General features: G+C 39.3%; 1 protein-coding gene across 2 annotated transcripts in view; it reads left to right on the forward strand.

The window, feature by feature from the left end:
* LOC106589947 (cAMP and cAMP-inhibited cGMP 3',5'-cyclic phosphodiesterase 10A) overlaps positions 1-21,612 on the forward strand; it is a 192,117-nt gene that overhangs the window by 136,570 nt on the left and 33,935 nt on the right. For both annotated transcript variants that reach the window (XM_045710196.1, XM_045710197.1), the window contains exons 9-12: positions 37-95; positions 8,064-8,115; positions 11,590-11,732; positions 13,649-13,741. In XM_045710196.1, the coding sequence (XP_045566152.1) occupies positions 37-95; positions 8,064-8,115; positions 11,590-11,732; positions 13,649-13,741 (347 nt within the window). The remainder of the gene's footprint in view (positions 1-36; positions 96-8,063; positions 8,116-11,589; positions 11,733-13,648; positions 13,742-21,612) is intronic.

Genomic DNA, 21,612 nt, shown 5'->3' on the forward strand with positions numbered 1-21,612 from the left:
AGCTGAACATCCGATGTGTTGTTTCTGTATCCCCAGGTGTGCAGAGGCCTAGCCAAACAGACTGAGCTCAATGACTTCCTACTAGAAGTGTCAAAGTAAGATTGTCTCAATGACTTCCTACTAGAAGTGTCAAAGTAAGATTGTCTCAATGACTTTTCCTACTAGAAGTGTCAAAGTAAGATAGTCTCAATGACTTTTCCTACTAGAAGTGTCAAAGTAAGATTGTCTCAATGACTTTTCCCACTAGAAGTGTCAAAGTAAGATTGTCTCAATGACTTTTCCCACTAGAAGTGTCAAAGTAAGATTGTCTCAATGACTTTTCCCACTAGAAGTGTCAAAGTAAGATTGTCTCAATGACTTTTCCCAGTAGAAGTGTCAAAGTAAGATTGTCTCAATGACTTTTCCCACTAGAAGTGTCAAAGTAAGATTGTCTCAATGACTTCCTACTAGAAGTGTCAAAGTAAGATTGTCTCAATTACTTTTCCCACTAGAAGTGTCAAAGTAAGATTGTCTTAATGACTTTTCCCACTAGAAGTTTCAAAGTAAGATTGTCTCAATGACTTTTCCCACTAGAAGTGTCAAAGTAAGATTGTCTCAATGACTTTTCCTACTAGAAGTGTCAAAGTAAGTGCCACTTCTGTGTTGTAGTAACAGGCACATATACAGATGTCGGATTTTAACTCGATCACTCTTTTTGTCGCAGAGAATTTTCCTGCTGCTTCAAATTGAGCAGTTGTCTTTCTCTCCGTGGGGGGGGGCAGTTCAGTCATTGGGATCAGGGCTTGATATCAAAATCATCCTGTTTCTCACTTGCTCAAACGCTAGGCCTGGGTTGTATTACTGCAACATTTAAATGTAGAAAAGTGTTTCTGAAATGCAGCCATACACATTGTTTTATATATCGGTCTCCACGACATACAAGTGTCAAATGTATTCGACATGCAGCTCTGCAGTAGGCTATAGCAATGGTACATGAAAGCCCATGATTTTTGAAAAACTACAGCAGGGCTGTCAAACCCTGTTCCTGGAGGGCTACCCTGTAGGTTTTAACTCCAACCCTAGTTGTAACTAACCTGATTCAGCATATCAACCAACTAATTACTAGAATCAGGTGACTAGATTAGGGTTGGAGTTAAAACCTACAGGAAGGTAACTCTCCAGGAACAGGATTGTTGTTAAAACCTACAGGATGGTATCTCTCCAGGAACAGGGTTGGAGTTAAAACCTACAGGAGGGTATCTCTCCAGGAACAGGGTTGGAGTTAAAACCTACAGGACGGGTATCTCTCCAGGAACAGGGTTGGAGTTAAAACCTACAGGACGGTATCTCTCCAGGAACAGGGTTGGAGTTAAAACCTACAGGAGGGTATCTCTCCAGGAACAGGGTTGGAGTTAAAACCTACAGGAGGGTATCTCCCCGGGAACAGGGTTGGAGTTAAAACCTACAGGAGGGTGTCTCTCCAGGAACAGGGTTGGAGTTAAAACCTACAGGACGGTATCTCTCCAGGAACAGGGTTGGAGTTAAAACCTACAGGACGGTATCTCTCCAGGAACAGGGTTGGAGTTAAAACCTACAGGAAGGTATCTCTCCAGGAACAGGGTTGGAGTTAAAACCTACAGGACGGTAGCTCTCCAGGAACAGGGTTGGAGAGCCCTGATCTACAGTATATATTATCGAAAAAGAGACCAACTTAAGGTTTCTAGGGAACCTAAGGTTACAAATCAACTGTCAAAATTGAGTTTGATCGTGGCCTGGTGTTGTCTAGTGGTTAAGGCTGCTGCCTTCAGCGTGCACGTACAGGCCGTCGGCGTCGGTTCGATTGCGGCCCATGCCCTTCTGGCACAAATTACTCCCCCCCCCCCATTCACTTGATTTAGTTACACATTTCAAATATGGACAGTCCAGGGATACACCCACTGGTCTAGGGGCGGGGGGCACGAGCTTTGGGAGGGCTGGCATCCCAGATAGCATAGAACACATCATAAGCCATGACATTGTTTTTGAATTACAGGAAATTAGCTCTAAAACAACGACCGTTTCTCTCAGCCAAAATGTTTCTCTCTGACCCACGGCATATACTGGCTCAGGACCTTGCGAAACTGAGTAAATGCTTTATTTTAATTGTACGGAATGCTTGTCAAAATAGATAAATCGCTTTTGGTCTGTTCAAAAAGTTGTTTCCGATGATAATACCACCCAGAGGGCCAACATATCTTGAAATAATTTGGTTGCAAGCAGGACTAAGGTGACACCGACATCGTCTTTTAGGGAGCGGTCATGAAGGTAACCAATAATGGTAGCTATTGAGATCTGCTGTGCGTGTGAATTTTAGCTCGTATTGACGGTTTAACATCAGCTGGCAATAATCTACTGCCATCGATGGTTGCAATAGGCCACTTTTTATTTGATTTATATTCCAATAGTCTACATTCTGTAGGCTACCTGCTAGCCTATCCGTTGTCACATAAGGAAAGGTGTAAAAACCTCTAATAGGTTACTGTTTGTGTCTCCCTGGCTGAGTTGATGTGCTGATTTGGACCATCAGTTGATTGACAGCTGATTGAACAGCTTGTCGAACAGCTGAGTTCACTATCCCAACTCCTGCAATTCATGCCAACCCTGTCTCATGAGATAATCATTTGTCATTATCATTTCAAGAATCTGGCACTTTGCCGCAACCATGTGTTAATGTTACAATCCTCCTACTGCTAAATGGCATGTTATTAGGACTAAATCCTCCCACTGCTAAATGGTAAATTATTAGGACTAAATCCTCCCACTGCTAAATGGTAAATTATTAGGACTAAATCCTCCCACTGCTAAATGGTAAATTATTAGGACTAAATCCTCCCACTGCTAAATGGCATATTATTAGGACTAAATCCTCCCACTGCTAAATGGTAAATTATTAGGACTAAATCCTCCCACTGCTAAATGGTAAATTATTAGGACTAAATCCTCCCACTGCTAAATGGTAAATTATTAGGACTAAATCCTCCCACTGCTAAATGGTAAATTATTAGGACTAAATACTCCCACTGCTAAATGGTAAATTATTAGGACTATATCCTCCCACTGCTAAATAGCATGTTATTTGGACTAAATCTTCCCACTGCTAAATGGTAAATTATTAGGACTAAATCCTCCCACTGCTAAATGGCATATTATTAGGACTAAATCATCCCACTGCTAAATGGTAAATTATTAGGACTAAATCATCCCACTGCTAAATGGCATATTATTAGGACTAGCCTATATCGTCATCACACTGTATGATCATTATATTATATAAGCCTATTATTATTCTTTCTTAAAAGGTATTTTTTTGAAGAAGTAGGGCAGTACCACTCTTTTTACAATTTAGGAGCTTTTATTGAAGAGATGGAACGGTGGGGGAGGGGGAGTCCAAGGGCAATGGACTGGAATCAAACTCATGCCGACTCTGGCATAATGTGTGCCTGGGATCGGCAGCTGTTAACACTGGACCACACAGACGCTGATGCCACCCATCATTTCTTATGTCTATCTCTTGCCTTGAACATACAGTATAATAAAATAATAGATTTGTCCCTAGAGAAAAATACATCTACCCCCCTTACAAATATTTACAGTTATTATAATTCACATAAGAATTCACACGAAACGCGAAACGACTAAATCCTCCCACTGCTAAATGGCATGTTAATAGGACTAAATCCTCCCACTGCTAAATGGCATATTATTAGGACTAAATCCTCCCACTGCTAAATGGCATGTTATTAGGACTAAATCCTCCCACTGCTAAATGGTAAATTATTAGGTCTAAATACTCCCACTGCTAAATGGTAAATTATTAGGACTAAATACTCCCACTGCTAAATGGTAAATTATTAGGACTAAATCCTCCCACTGCTAAATGGCATGTTATTAGGACTAAATCCTCCCACTGCTAAATGGTAAATTATTAGGACTAAATCCTCCCACTGCTAAATGGCATATTATTAGGACTAAATACTCCCACTGCTAAATGGTAAATTATTAGGACTAAATCCTCCCACTGCAAAATGGCATGTTATTAGGACTAAATCCTCCCACTGCTAAATGGTAAATTATTAGGACTAAATCCTCACACTGCTAAATGGCATATTATTAGGACTAAATCCTCCCACTGCTAAATGGCATGTTATTAGGACTAAATCCTCCCACTGCTAAATGGCATGCTATTAGGACTAAATCCTCCCACTGCTAAATGGCATGTTATTAGGACTAAATCCTCCCACTGCTAAGGGGAGACGCCCAGTGGACCTGCAGTCTGAGCATAGCCTGCGTAGGCTATAAACACAACGAGTCTGATGGAACAGATAAGAACGCTCGGCTTGAAATGTTTGATCAACTATTATTTCTTCACATTATAAGCGTAGCGACGCGCACGCGCGGTAACACGTGTAAATGTTACAAAATACAGGTAGAGGGACTCCACCAGTCTAATGCCACACATGCCACTAGATTCATATGACAGAGATGGAAATGAATATCTGTTTTAAAAATTCAGAAAGGAGGGTTCGATCTAAAAACATTTGGATGTGAATGTCTGGCTCAGTTGACAGCCTCGTTCATCTATTTCAGTAGGCCTAGTCCACTAACTAGCCTATTAAATCACTGTCCGGCACAAATCAATGAACCGTCATCCAGCTTCACGGTTCGAAAGAGGCGCGTAATTCCAATGCATATAATAGGCCGACAGTATGCAACGTCCAATCACGGATAGGCCTACAATCCTATATATTTAACATTAATACCCCTCCAGTCCTGATGCTTTTGTTTTTAAGCGCTGTTGGGTCCACCATTGCTAACAGACTTGCCTAGTTAAAATAAAGGTTAAGAACAAAGTCTTATTTACAATGACGGCCTACCACCGGCCAAACCCGGGCCAATTGTGCGCCGCCCTATGGGACTCCCAATCACTGCCAGTTGTGATACATCCTGGATTCAAACCAGGGTGTCTGTAGTGACGCCTCAAGCACTGAGACACAGTGCCTTAGACCGCTGCGCCACTCGGGAGCTATTGGACAGGTATAAATTGTACAAATTGCTGTTTGGGTCATGGGGTGGGTGCATTCCAATGAGTTGGGTCCGGGCCTGTTGGAACCGAATCGGTAGTATTTATACCCAGCTTAAGGTACAATGTCGGTACGGTACTGTTTTTGTATAGCCTACAAACACCGCTTCCAGCTGCCCCCTGGCAAGGATTGTAAATATTTAATATTCATTCAAATCCTCCTGCTGGAGGATTATTTTAATTTGACCAATTATCTATAGCCTTATCAATCATCAATACCCTTATCAATCATCATTACCCTAATCAATCATCTATACCCTGATCAATCATCAATACCCTTATCAATCATCAATACCCTTATCAATCATCAATACCCTGATCAATCATCAATACCCTTATCAATCATCAATACCCTTATCAATCATCATTACCCTTATCAATCATCTATACCCTTATCAATCATTAATACCCTTATCAATTATCTATACCCTTATCAATCATCAATACCCTTATCAATCATCAATACCCTTATCAATCATCATTACCCTTATCAATCATCTATACCCTTATCAATCATTAATACCCTTATCAATTATCTATACCCTTATCAATCATCAATACCCTTATCAATCATCAATACCCTTATCAATCATCAATACCCTTATCGATCATCTATACCCTTATCAATCATCAATACCCTTATCAATCATCAATACCCTTATCAATCATACCCTTATCATAGATATGCTTATCAATCATCAATACCCTTATCAATCATCAATTCCCTTATCATTCATACCCTTATCAATCATCTATACCCTTATCGATCATCTATACCCTTATCAATCATCAATACCCTTATCAATCATCAATACGCTTATCGATCATCAATACCCTTATCAATCATCAATACCCTTATCAATTATCAATACCCTCATAAATCATCTATACCCTTATCGATCATCAATACCCTTATCAATTATCAATACCCTCATCAATCATCTATACCCTTATCAATCATCAATACCCTTATCATTCATATCCATATCCTACCCTTATCATCAATACCCTTATCAATCATCAATACCCTTATCAATCATACCCTTATCATAGATATGCCTATCAATCATCAATACCCTTATCATTTATATCCTTATCGTACCCATATCAATCATCAATACCCTTATCATTCATATCCATATCCTACCCTTATCATCAATACCCTTATCAATCATCAATACCCTTATCAATCATACCCTTATCATAGATACGCTTATCAATCATCAATACCCTTATCAATCATCAATACCCTTATCATTCATACCCTTATCAATCATCTATACCCTTATCAATCATCAATACCCTTATCAATCATCAATACCCTCATCAATCATCTATACCCTTATCAATCATCAATTCCCTTATCATTCATATCCATATCCTACCCTTATCATCAATACCCTTATCAATCATCAATACCCTTATCAATCATACCCTTATCATAGATACGCTTATCAATCATCAATACCCTTATCATTTATATCCTTATCGTACCCATATCAATCATCAATACCCTTATCAATCATCAATACCCTTATCAATCATCAATACCCTTATCAATCATACCCTTATCAAAGATACGCTTATCAATCATCAATACCCTTATCATTTATATCCTTATCGTACCCATATCAATCATCAATACCCTTATCAATCATCTATACCCTTATCAATCATCTATACCCTTATCAATCATCTATACCCTTATCAATCATCAATACCCTTATCAATCATCAATACCCTTATCAATCATCTATACCCTTATCAATCATCAATACCCTTATCAATCATCAATACCCTTATCAATCATCAATACGCTTATCGATCATCAATACCCTTATCAATCATCAATACCCTTATCAATTATCAATACCCTCATAAATCATCTATACCCTTATCGATCATCAATACCCTTATCAATTATCAATACCCTCATCAATCATCTATACCCTTATCAATCATCAATACCCTTATCATTCATATCCATATCCTACCCTTATCATCAATACCCTTATCAATCATCAATACCCTTATCAATCATACCCTTATCATAGATATGCCTATCAATCATCAATACCCTTATCATTTATATCCTTATCGTACCCATATCAATCATCAATACCCTTATCATTCATATCCATATCCTACCCTTATCATCAATACCCTTATCAATCATCAATACCCTTATCAATCATACCCTTATCGTAGATACGCTTATCAATCATCAATACCCTTATCAATCATCAATACCCTTATCAATCATCTATACCCTTATCAATCATCTATACCCTTATCAATCATCAATACCCTTATCAATCATCAATACCCTCATCAATCATCTATACCCTTATCAATCATCAATTCCCTTATCATTCATATCCATATCCTACCCTTATCATCAATACCCTTATCAATCATCAATACCCTTATCAATCATACCCTTATCATAGATACGCTTATCAATCATCAATACCCTTATCATTTATATCCTTATCGTACCCATATCAATCATCAATACCCTTATCAATCATCAATACCCTTATCAATCATCAATACCCTTATCAATCATACCCTTATCAAAGATACGCTTATCAATCATCAATACCCTTATCATTTATATCCTCATCGTACCCATATCAATCATACCCTTATCAATCATCAATATCCTTATCAATCATCAATACCGTAATCAATCATCAATACCCTTATCAATCATCTATACCCTTATCAATCATCAATACCCTTATCAATCATCAATACCGTAATCAATCATCAATACCCTTATCAATCATCTATACCCTTATCAATCATCAATACCCTTATCAATCATCAATACCCTTACCAATTATCTATACCCTTATCAATCATCTATACCCTTATCAATCATCAATAACCTTATCAATCATCAATACCCTTACCAATTATCTATACCCTTAGTTTATCATTCTCTCTCTTTCTCCAACAGAACGTACTTTGACAACATTGTGGCAATAGATTCTCTACTTGAACATATAATGGTACGTTTTTGTGTGTATGTGTCTATTTCGTATTTTGTCTATTTTGTGTTTGTTTCTATTTGTTTGTGATGCATGCTATTTCAGGGAAGGGACTACCACTTCCAAGTGTCTGGCCCAAGTCCATGAGAGTTGTCTAGAATGTGTATGAGGACAGTGGACGTGTGTCGTGTTGTGGTGACATACTGTACTGCGTACTGTGTATTGTATTGTCATGTGCCGCTCGTTTCGCCTCAGTTCATATGTCTCATATCCTGTTTTTGATAGTTTTTACCTGACAGTTGATGTAACTTCGACTTGTATTGCCTTGCTAACATGTACTGTTTAAAATACCTTTCTGAATCCATTTATGATTACACCGAACCCTGGAGCGAATCAGGTAACACTTTACAATAATGTTCCATTTGTAAAAGGTTTATAAAGGGTTTGTAATTATGTTATTAACGGTTATTTTATCATTTGTAAATGCATTATAAACCATTTAATATATGGGTTATAATAATTAGACATTTTAGCAGACGCTCTTATCCAAAGCGACTTACAGTAGTGAATGCATACATTTCATAAATGTTTTCTCCGTACTGGTCCCCCGTGGGAATCGAACCAACAACCCTGGCGTTGCAAACACCATGCTCTACCAACTGAGCCACACGGGTAGGTCAAACTAGTTCGATAGTCAGTCAGTGCTTGCCAAATAGTGAGCCACTATTTACCTCCAGCTATTAAGCATTTATAAATGCACTTACAAATGCATATAATATTGAACACTTAATGCATAGTTAAAACAATTGTTATTTTCTCACTTTTGGGTGTGATGCAGAAATGGTTTGTTTTCAGACCAATGGTTAACTCCCATGATGCCCCACGTTTGAAACCAAGATGATGCATTGGTACACTTATTTATTCCAGGAATAAAGGCCTCATCTGAAGATCTCAAGTCATATTATTGGTGTGGTTCGCTGGATCCGGAAGTTTTGCTGAATGATTTAGCAGGCTGCTCAGCTATCTAAGTAGCTAGCTAGCTCATGTTAGCTAGCACCTCTGTCCTAGTTAGCTAGTAGGTAAAACCTCAAATGTATTTTTCTTTTATATAGAAATTCTGCTATACGATTTAGTACAAGATACTCTTGGGTGTAAGAATCGACGCTGGAGACGAGAAGCAAGTACAGGGAGTGAACATTAAATGATTTATCTGGACATTTGAACTGAAATTAATGCTGACACGGGGAACAAACGGGGGAGCAGACAGTTACGGGGATATCAACAAAGGGAAGGAGTCCAGATGAGTCCAATGAGCTGATGCTGCGCGTAATGATGGTGACAGGTGTGAGTAATGAAGGGCAGTCAGGCGCCCTTGAGCACCAGAGAGGGTGAGTGGGAGCAGGCGTGACACTTTGGCATGATATAGTTAGCTAGCTAAGTAAAACATGTTTGCTGGCTCATTAGGTTCGCTAGCTAGCTGGTTAACTTTAGCTGCCAGCTAGCTAGTTAATATCGACATGACAGAATTTCCATGCAAGTTGTTTAGCTAGCTTTTTTGGATTAGCACGCTAGCTAGCTAGTTATCTAACTTTTGAACTGAGCTAGTTATCTAACCTTTTGTCTCTAACTAGGTAGCTGGTAAGTTAGCTAGTTAGCCTCCTTTGTCAGCACACTAGTGGTTCCAATTTTAAGACTAACACATACTAGCTAGCTAACTACCTAGTGTGTTATTCTGATAAATAGCTAACCCCTTTAATCTATGGAAGCTAGCTATTAGTGTTAGCAAGTAATGTTAAACACTAGCTAGCTATTATTATTATTATTAGCTAGCAATGGATAACATGACTAGCTAAACCTAAATGGTATAAATGATGATAATGGTGATAATATAGTTTTGTATAGCTAAAGTGGCTATGCTAAGTTGTCAATTCCTCTTCTCTCCCACAGATTGCCATACGGTCATAGACTCCAGGATCAAATCAAATGTATTTATATAGCCCTTCTTACATCAGCTGATATCTCAAAGTGCTGTACAGAAACCCAGCCTAAAACCCCCCAAACAGCAAGCAATGCAGGTGTAGAAGCACGGAGGGGAAAATGCTTAACATGAAAAGAAACATGAGACCCTACGTTATATTGTAAATAGTTAATCACTTGTCAATTTCTATTCCGACTTGTAATATTAAAAAGGGGAGAAAAATACCCCCTCTGAATCAGCTAGACTACTCACTATACCAATGATAGGCTACAGATTTGAGTCACTGCAATTAACATGTTTTCCCAATGTATTCTTACGTTAAATTACATTTTATTCTTATTATGTATTACATGCTTGAGGAGATTATATGCTGTTATAAATGTTTGCAACTCATTAATTAATGGCCAGAAGGTTCCCAGTTATTCTTTAGAAGTTATAAATATTAGTACGCCTAACTCATTAATAAATAGTAATCCGTTATACGTGTTGGTAACTCATTTGTTAATTTGACACTTTTTCCACTTATAAATGTTGATAACTCGGTTATAAATATTTATAGGACTGTCACTTTAAAATAAGGTATACTTTTAGAAGTTATACGTGTAGGTAAATCATTTATAGATGATTTGAGAGTTCACTCAGAGTTTAGACATACTTATAGGCAGTGTTGGGTCCACATCACTGCATTCATGAGAGCAGATCCAACACTATGTTAATTAAACATGTTCATGCAATGAATGGTGGGTATGAAGATCAAAACATTCAACATTGTGAGAGGATACCTCCTCCACTGTTTCACCAACCAAAGATATTACGGTTACCATTTCACACCAGAGCGTTCAACATACTTGGACTATCACAGAGAAGTGGTAAGTGTGTTGATATAATTTGGTAAGGGGGTTATATGTTAGGAATGATGATTGAATAACATCCTGGTTATAAAGTTGGCCAATGGGCATCAGGGTTTCAAAGGTGGGTCAAGACGCATCATGAAAACAAACCTCCTCCCTTCCCTCTCTTTCAGTTACTGGCCCAACCCTCTAACCACTAGGCTACCTGCCTCCCTTCCCTCTCTGTCAGTTACTGGCCCAACCCTCTAATCACTAGGCTACCTGCCTCCCTTCCCTCTCTGTCAGTTACTGGCCCAACCCTCTAACCACTAGGCTACCTGCCTCCCTTCCCTCTCTGTCAGTTACTGGCCCAACCCTCTAATCACTAGGCTACCTGCCTCCCTTCCCTCTCTGTCAGTTACTGGCCCAACCCTCTAACCACTAGGCTACCTGCCTCCCTATTAAATAATCGTTAAGAATGTATTTAGAACCCCTTTTAGAACCCCTTAACAAATGGAACCTTATTGTAAAGTGGTACCGTGAATCCTAACTTCCACTTTAAGTCAAATGCTCATTTAGTCATGGGTTGATATCAATGGGAAGGGAAGTTACGATTCGCCCCTGTCTGTGTGACCATGTCTTTCTGTGTGCCGTACTGATGCGGTTTATCATGGCGTTGTGTTTCAGATATATGCAAAAAACCTGGTGAATGCAGATAGATGTGCACTATTCCAGGTGGACCACAATAACAATGAACTGTACTCAGACCTGTTTGACATCGGGGAGGAGAACGAAGGCAAACCTGTCTTCAGGAAAACCAAAGAGATTAGGTAAGGGTTATGATTGATACTTTTACTGCTTATCTGAGTGATTCTCTGAAGGGTTGACTTGTGATCATGTGAACGATTCTCTGATGGGTTATATTGGATTGACTAGTGATCATGAGAACGATTCTCTGACGGGTTATGTTCAATTGACAAGGGTTCATGTGAACGATTCTCTGACGGCTATGTTGAATTGACAAGTGATCATGTGAATGATTCTCTGGCGGCTATGTTGAGTTGACTAGTGATCATGTGAACAATTCTCTGGTGACAGCTGCTGAGCAGTTGTAACCATAGAACTAGAATCCCTAGAACAAAGAAGCTGGAATCCTAGAACAGGGGAACTAGAATCCCTAGAACAAAGAAACTAGAATCCTAGAACAGGGGAACTAGAATCCTAGAACAGGGGAACTAGAATAGGGGAACTAGGATCCTAGAACAGGGGAACTAGAATCCTAGAACAGGGAAACTATAAATCCTAGAGAAGGGAAACTACAATCCTAGAACAAGGAAACTGGAATCATAGAACAGGGGAACTAAAACCTGTAGAACAGGGAAACTATCATCCTAGAACAGTAAAACTACAATCATAGAACGGGGAATCTACAATCCTAGAATGGGGAAAATACAATTATAGAATGTGGAAACTGGAATCCCTAGAACAAGGAAACTACAATCGCAGAACAAGGAAACTAAATCCACAGAACAGGGAAACTAGAATCATAGAACAGGGAAACTAGAAATCATAGAAGAGGGAAAATAGAATTGTAGAACAGGAAAATTAGAATCCCTAGAACAGGGAAACTAGAATCCCTAGAAGAGGGAAACTGAATATCCTAGAACAGGGACATTAGAATCCCTACAACATGGAAACTAGATTCCTAGAACGTGGAAACTAGAATCATAGAATTGAGAAACTAGATTCCTAGAACAGGGGAACTAGAATCCCTAAAACAGAGAAACTAGAATCCTAGAACAGGGAAACTAGAATCATAGAACAGATGAACAGGGAATCTACAATCATAGAATATGGAAACTAGAATCCTGGAATGGGGGAACTAGAATTCCTAGAACAGGGAAACTGCAATCCTAAAACAGGGAAATTAGTATCCTAGGTCACAGAAACTAAAATCGCTAGAACAGGGGAACTAGAATCCTAGAACAGGGGAACTAGAATCTGTAGAACAGGGAAACTAGAATCCTAGAACAGGGAAACTAGAATCCCTAGAACAGGGAAACTAGAATCCCTAAAATAGTGAAACTAGAATCCTAGAACAGGGAAACTACAGTGGGGAAACTAGAATTTCTAGAACAGGGAAACTAGAATCCCTAGAAGAGGAAAACTGGAATCCTAGAAGAGGGAAACTGGAATCCCTACAACAGGGAAACTAGATTCATAGAATGTGGAAATTAGAATCATAGAATAGAGAAACTAGAATCCTAGAATAGGGGAACTAGAATCCCTAAAATAGTGAAACTAGAATCCTAGAACAGGGAAACTAGAATCATAGAACAGAGAAACTAGAACCCTAGAACAGGGAAAATAGAATCCCTAGAATAGAGATGTAGAATCCCTAGAACAGGGAAACTACAATCACTAGAACAGGGAAGTAGAATCCCTAGAACAGGGAAGAGGAATTCTTAGAACAGGGAAACTCGAATCCTAGAACAGGGAAGCTAGAATCCCTACAACAGGGAAACTAGAATTCTAGAACAGGGAAACTGGAATCCCAAGAACCGGGAAACTATCGTCCTAGAATGGGAAAAATAGAATCCCTAGAACAGGGAAGTAGAATCCCTAGAACAGGGAAACTAGAATCCTAGAACAGGGGAAGTATAATTCTTAGAACAGAAATGTCCATTCACCAATTCTAATTGTATGGTTGTAACCTCCAGCGCTCTTGTGTCCTCTCCTCGTCCAGGTTTTCTATAGAGAAAGGTATAGCGGGCCAAGTAGCACGGACGGGGGAGGTCCTTAACATCCCAGATGCCTATGCAGACCCACGCTTTAACAGGTGAAACTCCCATTTTACCCTGGCTGAGTCTGAACTGGAATCCTATCCACGGGTTGCACGTTTCGTCACAACATTGTTTTGAACGCTCGTTTTAGGACTGATGCCCATCTGAGCATTCCACTCAATGTGGTCTCAATAGGTGGTGATGAAGATGTATTCAAAAGTGCACTACTGTGACTTGGAAACATGATGACATTTCCAAAGGAGGCAAATAATTAGCAGGACAAGCTTTTATGATTTAAAAAAATAAATAATATTTTTTCTTTATTTAACTAGGCAAGTCAACCTCTTGGGGCTAGGTGGGACGCTAGCGTGCCACCCGTGGTGCACTCCATCAACAGCAGGTGCATTTCAAGAGCGGCAAATTTGAATCCAAATAAATGTCAAAATTCAAATTTTTCAAAAATACAACTATGTTACACCATTTGAAAGATAAACATCTCCTTAATCTAACCACGTTTTACGATTTCAAAAAGGTTTTACGGCGAAAGCATAAATTTAGAGTATGTTAGGACAGTACATTTACAAGAGTTGTGTGTAATGTTTTGTCAAGTCAAAGACAGGGTCACCAAAACCATAAAACCAGCTAAAATGATACACTAACCTTTTACAATCTCCATCAGATGACACTCCTAGGACATTATGTTAGACAATGCATGCATTTTTAGTTCTATCAAGTTGATATTTATATCCAAAAACAGCGTTTTACTATGGCATTGATGTTGAGGAAATCGTTTCCCTCCAATAACCGGCAGTCAAGTCAGCGTCACAAATTAAATAATTAAAATTAGAAAACATTGGTAAAATATTATATTGTCATTTAAAGAATTATAGATTTACATCTTTTGAACGCAATCAACTTGCCAGATTTAAAAATAACCTTACTGGGAAATCACACTTTGCAATAATCTGAGCACTGTGCCCAGAAAAATACGCGTTGCGATACAGACTAGACGTCATGTTGGGGAGATCTAAAATCGAAAATACTATGTAAATAATCCATTACCTTTGATTCTCTTCATCAGATGTCACTTCCAGGTATCACAGGTCCATAACGAATGTAGTTTTGTTCAAAAAAGCTCATCATTTATGTCCAAAAATCTCCGTCTCGTTAGCACATGATGTAAGCCAGCCGGACTTCGTCATGAACGAGGGGAAAAAATATATTTCCGTTCGTTCAAACATGTCAAACGTTGTATAGCATAAATCATTAGGGCCTTTTTTAACCAGAACATGAATAATATTCAAGGTGGACGAATGCATACTCTTTTCTAACGTATTGGAACGAGGGTACCCAACATGAAGTAGCGCGCCAGGTGTCTAATGGGACATCACCGTTCCATGGCTCTTGTTCGGTCAGATCTCCCTCCAGAAGACTCAAAACACTTTGTAAAGGCTGGTGACATCTAGTGGAAGCAATAGGAAGTGCCAAAATATTCCTAAACCCCTGTGTTTTTCAATGGGATAGGTTTAAAGTCAATACAACACATCAGGTATCCACTTCCTGTCAGAAAATGTCTCAGGGTTTTGCCTGCCAAATGAGTTCTGTTATACTCACAGACACCATTCAAACAGTTTTGGAAACTTTAGAGTGTTTTCTATCCATATATAATAAGTATATGCATATTCTAGTTACTGGGTAGGATTAGTAACCAGATTAAATCGGGTACATTTTTTTTATCCAGACGTGCAAATGCTGCCCCCTAGACCCAACAGGCTAAGAACAAATTCTTATTTACAATGACGGCCTACCACGGCCAAACCCTAACCCGGATGACGCTGGGCCAATTGTGCGACGCCCTATGGAACTCCCAATCATGGCCGGTTGTGATACAGCCTAGAATCAAACCAGGGTCTGTAGTGATGCCTCTATCACTGAGATGCAGTACCTTAGACCGCTGCGCCACTGCGGTCTAAGGCACCTCTAACACTTTAGATGCAGTATAACGTTAGCTGGCTAGCTAAGATTTGAAGGGAGAGCACCAACATTTTAGCTAGCTAACGTTAAAATTGTTAGCTATTTCTGACTATCTTTGCTAGCTCATGGCAACATTGGCATCTCTCTAAAGTAAAATGTATGCCTTTGTAACCGATGTGAAATGGCTAGTTAGTTAGCGGTGGTGCGCGCTAATAGCGTTTCAATCAGTGACGTCACTCGCTCTGAGACCTGAAGTGGTTGTTCCCCTTGCGTTGCAAAGGGCCGCGGCTTTTGTGGCGCGATGGGTAACGATGCTTCTGTGGGTGTCAGTTGTTGATGTGTGCAAGGGTCCCTGGTTCGAGCCCAGGTTGGGGCGAAGAGAGTTACGGAACCTACACTGTTACACCTTCATAATGATAGCAAAGTTGTTTTCTACTAATTATTTGTCTATTTCAATAATGTCATCATATTTCCAGGCCACTAAACTGTAATTTTTGACAAAACAGTCATTAGCCCACGTTCAGAAATAATGAGCATTAATCATCAGTAGGAAGTCAATATGCTGCGTAGAACGTTGACAACAATGGCAACGATGTGACGGAGGTGCAACCCATGAATATTATACACTACTTTTAAATAGATCTATATGGGCCCTGGTCAAAAGGAGTGCACTATATAGTGGATAGGATGCCATCTACTTTATGTGTGTCGTTTCCATTAGACCTGAATGTATTTAATTAACACTCGGAGCAGACCTGGGATAACTAGAGTTTTAACTACGCTTTGTGGAAAGTATTTTTACAAATATTTACTTTAGAGGTGACTACAACTATTTGAATACAGACCCCCCCCAAAATACTGCTTTTAAAACTATTTGAGTACAGACCCCCCGCAAAATACTGCTTTTAAAACTATTTGAGTACAGATCTGAGAAAGCAACTTATTTTCTGTAACTATTGGATTGGCTGCCTTCAACTAATAGCAAGGCTTTATCTGGAACTGCATGTTGAATATAGAAATAGAATGAATAGAGCCCGATCTCCTATACTATTCCCATCTATCTGACGGTCATATTTAATCTACACAATACATTTCTATCTGAACATTCTGTAAATGTCCATTCTCCTGAATGGACAAGGTGTACATAATCAAAGTCAAACCAATTACCAATGATATTTTGCACAGATACAATGCCTTGCAAAAGTATTGACCCTTTGGATTTCTTTGCACTTTATTGTGTTACAAAGTGGGATTTAAATTGATTTAATTGTCTTTTTTTTTGTCAACAATCTACACAAATTACTCCTTAATGTCAACGTGGAAGAAAATGTCTTTTTTTTTAATTAATACAAAATAAATAACAAAAATATAGTTGTTGCATAAGTATTCAACTCCCTGAGTCAATACATGTTAGAAGCCCCTTTGGCATTGATTACAGCTGTGAGTCTTTCTTGGGTAAGTCTATAAAAGCTTTCCACACCTGGATTGTGCAATATTTGCTCATTATTCTTTTCAAAATTCTTCAAGCTCTGTCAAGTTTGTTGTTGATCATTGCTAGACAGCCATTTTCAAGTCTTGCCATAGATTTTCAAGCAGATTTAAGTCAAAACTGTAACTTGGCCACTCAAGAACATTCACTGTCTTCTTGGTATGCGACAGTGTATATTTGGTCTTGTGTTGTAGGTTATTGTCCTGCTGAAAGGTGAATTGCTCTCCCAGTCTGGTGTAAAGCAGACTGAAGCAGATTTTACTCTAGGGTTTTGCCTGTGCTTAGCTCCATCCCGTTTCTTTTTATCCTGAAAAACTCCCCAATATTTGCCCATGTCAAGCATACCCATACCATGATGCGGCCACCACCATGCTTGAAAATAAGGAGGCAGTTACTCAGTGATGTGTTGTGTTGGATTTGCCCCAAACATGAGGCTTTGCATTTAGGCCAAAAAGTGAATTCCTTAGCTGTGATTTATTTTCTTCAGTATTACTTTAGTGCCTTGTTGCATACAAGATGCATGTTTGGGAATATTTTTATTCTGTATATTTGAATACTTCTTTTCACTCTGTCATTTAGGTCATTATTGTGGAGTCACTACAATGTTGTTGATCCATCCTCAGTTTTTCTCCCGTCACAGCCTTTAAACTCTGTAGCTGTTTTAAAATCACCAATGGTCTCATCGTTAAATAAAGGTTAAAAAGTTTAATTCCTGTCCTGGAGCTCAGTTAAGAAGGATGACTGTATCTTTGATGTGTCTGGGTAATTTAACACATAATCCACAGCATATTTATTAATCCAACCACATTGTCCCATTTCAAAAAGGCTTTACGACGAAAGCATAACATTAGATTATGTTAGGACAGCACCGAGACAAGAAAAACCACACAGCCATTTTCCAAGCAAAGAGAGGCGTCACAAAAACCAGAAATACAGATAAAATTAATCACTAACCTTTGATGATCTTCATCAGATGGCACTCATAGGACTTCATGTTACACAATGCATGTATGTTTTGCTCGATAAAGTTCATATTTATATCCAAAACCCCCATTTTACATTGTGGTTCAGAAATGTTTTGCCTACCAAAACCTCCGGTGAATGGGCACATCAATTTACAAAAAGACTCATCATAAACGTTGATAAAATATTCAACAGTTATTCAAAGAATTATACATACACTTCTTAATGCAACCGCTGTGTCAAATTTCAAAAAAGCTTTACGGCGAAAACAAATTTTGCAATAAACTGAGTACAGCACTCAGATATCAAACAAGCCATACAGATACCAGCCATTTTGGAGTCAACAGAAATGACAAAAATTACATTATAAATATTCACTTACCTTTGATGATCTTCATCAGAATGCACTCCCAGGAATCCCAGTTCCACAATAAATGTTTGTTTTGTTTCGATAAAGTCCATCATTTATGTCCAAATACCTCCTTTTTGTTCGCACGTTTAGTCCACTACTCCAAATGCAGGAAGTGCACGCAAAATGTCACGACGAAAAGTCAAAAAAAGTTATATTTACGTTCGTAGAAACATGTCAAACGATGTATAGCATCAATCTTTAGGATTTTTTAAATCATAAATCTTCAGTAATATTCCAAACGGGCAATTCCAATGTCTTCAAAAAAGAAAAGGAACACAGCTAACTTTCACGTGTGTGCGTGCCACCGAGCTTATGTCATTTTCTCACTCATCTACTTCCAGGATTCTCTCCCTATTCACAGTAGAAGCATGAAACAATTTTCTAAAGACTGTTGACATCTAGTGGAAGCCTCAGGAAGTGCTAAATGAACCCTAAGTCACTGTATACTGCATAGGCAATCACTTGAAAAACTACAAACCTCAGATTTCCACACTTTTTGCCTGCCATATGAGTTCTGTTATACTCACAGACATCATTCTAACAGTTTTAGGAACTTCAGAGTGTTTTCTATCCAAATCTACTAATAATATGCATATCCTACCTTCTGAGCCTGAGTAGCAGGCAGTTTACTACGGGCACGCCTTTCATCCGGACGACAAAATACTGCCCCCTACCCAAGAGAAGTTAACTTGACCATGCTTAAATAGATATTCAATGTCTGATTTGTTATTGTTACCCATCTACCAATCACAGCCCTTCTTTGAGGCTTTTCGAAAGCTCCCTTTGATGTTGGATCTGTGCTTGAAATTCAAGTTCTTGACTGAGGGAGGGACCTTACAGATAGCTGTATGTATGGGGGTCATAGGAAGGGGTAGTCATAAATAAGTCCTGTCAACCACTATTATTTCACACAGAGTGAGTCCATTTAATTTATTATGTAATTTGTTAAGCCACATTTTACTCCTGAACTAATTTAGGCATGCCTAAATAAAGGGGCTGAATACTTATGCAACGACTATATTTTACTAATTCGTTTTTTTTCTTCCACTTTGACATTACAGAGTATTTTGTGTAGATTGTTGACTAAAAATTACAATTACATCCATTTTAATCCCATTTTGTAACACAATAAAATGTGAATAAATCCATGGGGGTCTGAATACTTTTGCAAGGCCCTGTTATAACTACTGTATGACTCTTTCAACATGCCACTGAAAAAGGTAGAAAACTGTCATTCATATATGATACCTGAAAATACTGCAGAGTAATTCAAAGACAATTGCAAACAACAAGTTGAATGCTTACACAGCAAATCCTCCAGTGTTATTAAAAATAACACTGACAGTGTTAAATCAACACTGAAATTGTGCAGTCTGTTGGCCCGTATAGACACACTTCTTACATGCTGATCAGACCGTCTGCGTGCTCCATCGCGCGTGTGCTGATTTTGTCCCCCCCACACCAAAAGCGATCAGGACACGCAGGTTGAAATATCAAAACAAACTCTGAACCAATTATATTCATTTGGGGACAGGTCGAAAAGCATTAAACATTTATGTCTATTTAGCTAGCTTGCTGTTGCTAGCTAATTTGTCCTGGGATATAAACATTGGGTTGTTATTTTACCTGAAATGCACAAGGTCCTTTACTCCGACAATTAATCCTCAGATAAAACGTGTACAGTCTGGCCAGCATGTTACTCTTCCTGGGGTTTATTATGGATCCCCATTAGTTCCTGCCAAGACAGCAGCTACTCAACCTGGGGTTTATTATGGATCACAATTAGTTCCTGCCAAGACAGCAGCTACTCAACCTGGGGTTTATTATGGATCCCCATTAGTTCCTGCCAAGACAGCAGCTACTCAACCTGGGGTTTATTATGGATCCCAATTAAGTTCCTGCCGAGGCAGCAGCTACTCTTCCTGGGGTTTATTATGGATCCTGTTAATGTTGCGACAGTTCGTTTCTGGTAACAGAACAAAATAGTCAGCACATAGTAACTTCTGATTGAGCTGTACTTTAATTAATGCAAACACGTGCGTGGTATATGTGTGGTTCGTATATATACGGTCTCGCTGTTTTACCTCGCATGGCAAAACAGAGAAGAGGACGACACCTCCTTTGTTCTCTCTTTTATACTGAGAGATATTTCCCGCTCAATGCTGGCCTGTCCGAGGGAGGAGGAGCGTGGTTTAAACTTGCTCCTCCTGTCGTCGGCGTGTAGGCTGATCCCAGCGTCGTGACGCACTTCCTGTTGCCGGTTGTAGTTCTTCTTGTCTTCAACATTGTAACATAGCTTCCCCGGTATATTATATAAGTTATGCATACAAATAGCCAGTTCAACCCTAACAATCCCCATTAGTTCCTGCCAAGGCAGCAGCTACTCTTCCTGGGGTTTATTATGGATCCCCATTAGTTCCTACCAAGGCAGCAGCTAATCTTCCTGGAGTTTATTATGGATCCCCATTAGTTCCTGCCAAGGCAGCAGCTACTCTTCCTGGGGTTTATTACGGATCCCCATTAGTTCCTGCCAAGGCAGCAGCTACTCTTCCTGGGGTTTATTATGGATCCCCCATTAGTTCCTGCCAAGGCAGCAGCTACTCTTCCTGGGGTTTATTACGGATCCCCCATTAGTTCCTGCGAAGGCAGCAGCTACTCTTCCTGGGGTTTATTACGGATCCCCATTAGTTCCTGCCGAGGCAGCAGCTACTCTTCCTGGGGTTTATTATGGATCCCCATTAGTTCCTGCCGAGGCAGCAGCTACTCTTCCTGGGGTTTAATTAATATGGATCCCCGTTAGTTCCTGCCAAGGCAGCAGCTACTCTTCCTGGGGTTTATTATGGATCCCCATTAGTTCCTGCCAAGGCAGCAGCTACTCTTCCTGGGGTTTAATATGGATCCTCGTTAGTTCCTGCCAAGGCAGCAGCTACTCTTCCAGGGGCTTATTATGGATCCCCGTTAGTTCCTGCCAAGGCAGCAGCTACTCTTCCTGGGGTTTATTATGGATCCCCATTAGTTCCTGCCAAGGCAGCAGCTACTCTTCCTGGGGTTTATTATGGATCCCCATTAGTTCCTGCCAAGGCAGCAGC

The sequence above is a fragment of the Salmo salar genome, chromosome ssa28 (genome assembly GCF_905237065.1).
Source record: "Salmo salar chromosome ssa28, Ssal_v3.1, whole genome shotgun sequence".
Classification (NCBI taxonomy): domain Eukaryota; kingdom Metazoa; phylum Chordata; class Actinopteri; order Salmoniformes; family Salmonidae; genus Salmo; species Salmo salar.